The 5,901-nt window shown below is 36.7% G+C and overlaps 1 protein-coding gene across 2 annotated transcripts in view; it reads left to right on the top strand.

The window, feature by feature from the left end:
- The window catches only part of dnajb6b (DnaJ heat shock protein family (Hsp40) member B6b), a 27,869-nt gene that overhangs the window by 9,029 nt on the left and 12,939 nt on the right, over window positions 1-5,901 (top strand). For both annotated transcript variants that reach the window (XM_008396738.2, XM_008396739.2), the window contains exons 3-5: window positions 935-1,044; window positions 2,894-2,947; window positions 3,167-3,271. In XM_008396738.2, the coding sequence (XP_008394960.1) occupies window positions 935-1,044; window positions 2,894-2,947; window positions 3,167-3,271 (269 nt within the window). The remainder of the gene's footprint in view (window positions 1-934; window positions 1,045-2,893; window positions 2,948-3,166; window positions 3,272-5,901) is intronic.

Raw genomic sequence — 5,901 nt, 5'->3', positions numbered from 1 at the left:
TGTGTGTGTGTGTGTGTGTGTGTGTGTGTGTGTGTGTGTGTGTGTGTGTGTGTGTGTGTGTATACTTAATTGGAACATTGAGTGACCTCTGAGTGAACTTGCTTGTACATCCACTCCTGGAAACACTGGCAAATATCCTGAATGTTTTCTTACTCGTGAATAGCCTTTTTCATTAAAGTGCAAGAGATTCCTGCTCGTCTCAAAATTAAATTTGGGATTGTTTCGAATGACAGATATGTATAAAAAAAATGTGTTCAAATGAAATGAGGGATAAAAGAGCAAAAAACTACTTGTCAAACAAATGTTTTTAGATAAATGCTAATATAAGCTTATCTGGCAATAAATGAATCTTATACATAATGTAACTGTAATAATCTGTTATTTTAATTTTCTTTAAAATGTGTCAGTTCTGTGATTTTTGATGTACCGTAGATGTTATCATACAATACTTTCACCCAGTTTTTTAAAAATGAATTATCTCATAAAAATGTGTTGTTTTCTTTGAAGTAAAATCTTATGACTTCTGTTTCTCATTTGTTTTTTGAGGACACTAAGAGAACAAAAGAGTTTCGGTTTCAAGTTTCATGACAAGTATCGGTTTTAAAGTCGATATTAAAGTACTTTATGTATGAAAAGTGGAGGTAGCATGTGTATCTTTTTAAATTATTATTAAATGCAAAAAAATTGTGTAAAGTATATGCTGGTAGCTGATGTGTTTGTAGACCAAGAAAGGTGGGAATTCTTGGTTGTGATGCAGTGGGTAAACTGAGTGATGTAAAAGTGGCCAATTCTCATCTCTGGCTGATTGATTTCTACACCTCTGATGCAGCTGATTGTCCCACCTCTGTACTACTTGTGTTTTTTGGGGGATATTTGTGTATTATATGCTATGCTGCTTGTTTTAACTGTGTGTTGTTTCTTTTCCCCCTCACAGTTATAGAAAATTGGCATTGAAATGGCATCCTGATAAGAACCCAGACAACAAGGAAGAGGCAGAGAGACAGTTCAAAGAGCTGTCAGAGGCTTATGAAGTCCTGTCAGATGGTAAGATGGGTCTATTTTAACTTCAAATGTTCTGTTTTTATCCCTGATATGTTGACTCTACCCTCTGCTTTTCTACTCCTTATTATTCACGTTAAGTGGTTTTTGTTTGGGAGACAACAGTTTATAAAATATTGATTTGGTATGTTTTTTTTTTGTTCAAATCTGTCTTTTAAAGTTGCTTAGTAATGAACTACAAGTCCTTTTTTTAACAAGTTTTTATTGAAAGCCTCACTTCAGTTTTGTAGGGAATACAGTTAAGTCTTTAGTTATTTGACTTTCAAAAAAAAAAGTTTGTTCTTCAAAATGAAAAAGGGGTGAAGAGCTCAAGGACTAAGTGAACACCCTGCAGGGTGAAAAAGGGAAACAAAAGACTCAAATCCCTTTCAAGACAACATTATGCTTGTTGCAATTCTACAATTGTTATACGAGGTTGCTAACTTTTCAAAAGCATAGTAGCACTTCTCTTGAAAAAATGCAACCAGCAGTCAAATTGTTCCTTTAATTCCAGTTTGCACTTTCAAGAGTTATACTACTATTGTTTGGTTGTGAAGAACAGAGGGAATCCAGTTGTAAATGTCACAGTGGTGATAGAAGATGCCTGCAGCGGCAGTTCCTGTGTTTTTTTGTTTCCCATTGCACCGTGTCGGACTGCTGGAATGCTTTTTTTTTTTTTTTTTTTTTTTTTTTTTTCAGAAGAAATTAATGATTTTCCCCATTTAGTTTGACACAGGCAGCCTGACAGCTCTGTTTGGTTTATAAAGGTAACCTGTTAAGCCGTTTCATAAATAAAACGTCTCTGGATGTCTCACTCGTGTCTGGAAGTGGCAGAATGACGCTGATGGACTCCATGGCTTTTATATGAACCTCAAATTTGCAGATTTTGATCGTTAAAAAAAAATAAATAAAAAGCTGTCACTATTTGCTAAATATAAAAGCCTTTTATAATATTGGTTTGCTAAGCATCAGAACTTGTTGGATGTTGTGGAATTTGATGATTTGTGAATGTTGTGTATAATAAATCCTGCCGTTCCCAAACAATCCAAATGTTTTCCACCTAAATGACCAAACAGGAAAAACTGCTCCTGTAAGTGTTTTACCAAACAGGATTAACTGGAACTGCAAGCAAGCAACGTTTTGAGCTTGATTAACAACAAGTCATGTATAAATGGGTAAACGTGCGCTTGTTGTAGTTATATTTGCCGACTATGATAGAAACCAGTGCTAAAGCCATTCAGCCATCAGTTGGTGTGTGTGTGTGTGTAAAGGTTTTTTTCTTTTCTCTCATATTAAACAATAACACTTAAATATTAGGTGAAATTGTTTTGTGTTTCCAGAATAAGACAAATCTTTTTCCAGTAGTTCAGTTTCTTTTCAGAAAAAAAACTGTAAGCGAACCAGGAATTGTCTCCAGAAGCCATGTGAGAATATTCAGTCTATATATGGGTCAGATGTGACACGTCAACATCCCTAACCATTGTTTATTTAATTTAAATGGTATTTGATATAAGCTAAAAAATATTTGCGCAAACAGATGAAACGGTTCTTAGATTTTCATTGAACCTGAGGGTATGTTGTTTATGGAAGATGATTTTAAGTAGGAAAATTTAAAATATAATCATGATTCAACCTCAAAAGGAGAGATGGTTTTGTCTTTTTTTTTTTTTTTTTGCACTGCTATGAAAGGCATTCATATTTTTCTCAATGTGTATTTTGACATGACGTTTAACAAAGAAAAGGCAGGTATCCAAAATGGGGGAGAGGGGGGAGTTGATGTGAAATTAAATCTTGCAGGTCATATGTTAAAATTTTCAGTTTATCTTTTCTCGCATAAATTTTCTTTCTCTCCCAGAAAACAAAAGGAGTCTTTATGACCGATATGGAAAAGATGGCCTCAATGGAGGAGGTAAGAAAACGTTCAAACACTCTGAGGATCCGTCAGTGTTTTACCCTTAACTGATGACTTTTACCTGTCAGTATGAAATGAGACGATTATTAGGAGACGCATCTCTTTCATCTCAGTTCCTTGTTGACGTACTACACGTTATATTTGCAGTGATGTGTGTAGATTGTCATGCAGTTGAATCTTAATTTTTTTTTTTTTCTTTTCTATAATGTTTTACAGGAAACCATTACGATAACTTCAGCCACGGTGGCTTCACATTCCGTAACCCAGATGACGTTTTCAGGGAATTCTTTGGTGGGAGAGATCCGTTTGCAGATTTGTTTGGTAAGGCCGCCCTACTCTGCTCTGCGCGCACACACACACACACACACACATCATGAAACGCTAACATGTTTCAGAAGTTGGGAAAAGAGGCTGTCTACTTGCATCTGGGAGCTATAATTACCTTGTAAAATGTTTTGGGTAAAAAAACCAAAACAAAATCAACCCTTCAAAAAGTTTTTTTTTGTATTGAGAGCAATATGTTCTATTACCTAATTAGTTTGCCCTCCCAGCCAGGCTTTTTCCTGTGGTGTTTAGTGCAGCTCTAGACGTAGAAGAAAAGTCCTGGTGTTGATCCCTCTGCCGTCCACTCAACACTCTTCCCAAAAAGATGTCCTCTGCCAATGAAGTCTCATTTAGATTCACTGCTGACTTTACTTTCATTACATAACCTCCTCCATTTACCAATTGTTTTGACCTTTCCTGTAACACAATCTTTAACTTGAGTTAAAAAGTAATCAATCTTTTCCCATTTTAAATGGTGAAGACTTTTTTTTTTTTAACGACAGGAACTGTAAGTTTGCTTGCCAATTCCTCTCCGTACAAATATTTCCTTTGCATGGGAGTGCATTTCCATCATATTGACAGCTGTATCAGATCTTATGCAACCTCCAAAGGGACTGTAAATAAGGGTTCTGGATGGTTTCTGTTGTATTTGTTAAAGTATGTCTCCTGATAACAGTAAGAAAGCAACGTATCAGAAGTTTTATCGTTTTTATAGCACATGTAGTGCTTCTTCGGGGGCGTCTGGGTTGAGCAGAAGGCTGATTGCATGTTGTACTTCACCTCGTGTAACTCTAAATAAGGAGTTCAGACGCAGGCAGGGGATGGATTGGACCATCTACATCACTCAACTGGAATGCATTCAAAAATAGCTTCCGTGTTAAAACAAAAGCAGATGCAATAACGGCAAGCGTGTCCTCACCTCCTGTCTGAACGGACGTGGAATACACCGATTCAAGATTTTTCCTCCTTTTCGTGACGTTACAGTTGTGTTGATATGGAAAGGGTGACACGGCGGAGCTCGGCTGTTGCTGTTTACTTGTAAACAGTGACCATAAAACAAGATGGCCGGGTGGAAGAGTGAGATTTAGTTTCTGTTTTGACTTTAAATAGCCTTTATCACATTTGTCTGACTGGTAAACAGAGCGATGCATTACCTTGGAAAAGTGTTCATACCTCTTGAACTTGTTTAACAAACTTCACAAAAATATGTGTACTATGTCCTGTAATCCAATTACTTTTTTTTTAAATGGAGTGCAAACAATTGCCTTAAAGTCTCCTAACTAGTTGGTACAATCCACCTGCGGGTGTTTTCTGAGCTTAGGTGATGCTTAATTCTGGCCTTTGTAGAAAGAAAGCAATAAGAACATCTGTTTGCAGGATACAGAGTGGAGATGCTCTGGTCAGATTAAACCAAATGATGAATTGCTACCCTTAAAACGGATGTCCAGGAGGCACAGGATGTAACACGGAATATAGAAAATAAATCTAGCAACCAACAACAAGCATAAAAGTGACTTTTATCGCTTAAGTTAAGGATTTCACACGGCTTAACAAAAAGTGGAAGCGATAAACTTCTCGAAGGCCAAACCAAATAAAGACGCTCCCCTTTTGTGTGAAAGTAAAAGCTTTCTTATCTGTAAAAAAAAAAAACATAAGTACAAACACCTAAACTCCTTGTATGACCTAAAAACGGGGGGGAAAAACTAGCTTAAAGAAAATGGCAAAGAACCCATGTTAATATCCCATCTAAAAGTGATATCTTAACTTAAAACATTTATCCAAACAATATCTAATCGCATCATTACTCTTAAGTACACAGGATTTTCTTCAATAGTCAATCAAATCACTGATGTCAAAGGGGAGAGGGTGTGGCGCTGGATTATTGAAGCGCTTATCCAGTCGCTCCAGTTTTTAGTGATCGTGAAAATTCATGCAAAATCAACAAATCTTTTTCTTTTTTCGCACTAGTGCATAGTTGTGAATTTATTGCAAACTGGGAGGGGGGGGGGGKGTTATTTTTTGCACCTTGCAATAAGATACTCTTGGAATGGGTTTAATGAAGAACGGTTTAAAAAAATTCCTTGTTAAAATGAGTGATTTTGATTGCAAGAAAAGGTGCTGCTAATGCAGTGGATTAACGGAGCATTTTACATGAAAGTCAAAACGTTGTGTGCTGCAGCAACTGCTGCATAAATACCTGAACACAGCATCCTCATGAGCTAATGTGGTAGGGGAAGCGTCATGCTGTGGGAACGGTTTTGAGTGCCAAGTCTGTTAGTCTTGATGAAACTCCATAGAGTAACTTAAAGCTTCTCAGCTCAATGTACCAATGGCAGAAGAGCAGCTTATCATTCCAGGAAATCCGTTTATCCTCCTTCATCAGTGGCTACGCTAACTAGCTTGAGCACATTTATGGCAGGCTCCGTTGTGGGGAAACTAGCTGTAGCGTAGCATTGATTGGTTGTTTCTGACCGAACGGTGTATTTATGCGGATGGCAATATTAAGAGTAAGAAGAAGGCAGAGTAAGATATCTTCAGATTATCTTACTCTGGTTCAACATAGTGACTGTTTCAACAAATGTGCGTTCATATACATATATATATATATATATATATATATATATATA

This window comes from Poecilia reticulata, linkage group LG20 (genome assembly GCF_000633615.1).
Source record: "Poecilia reticulata strain Guanapo linkage group LG20, Guppy_female_1.0+MT, whole genome shotgun sequence".
In the NCBI taxonomy this organism is placed as follows: Eukaryota; Metazoa; Chordata; class Actinopteri; order Cyprinodontiformes; family Poeciliidae; genus Poecilia; species Poecilia reticulata.
Note: the sequence above shows the minus strand (reverse complement) of the source record. Positions and strands in the feature narration are given on the sequence as shown.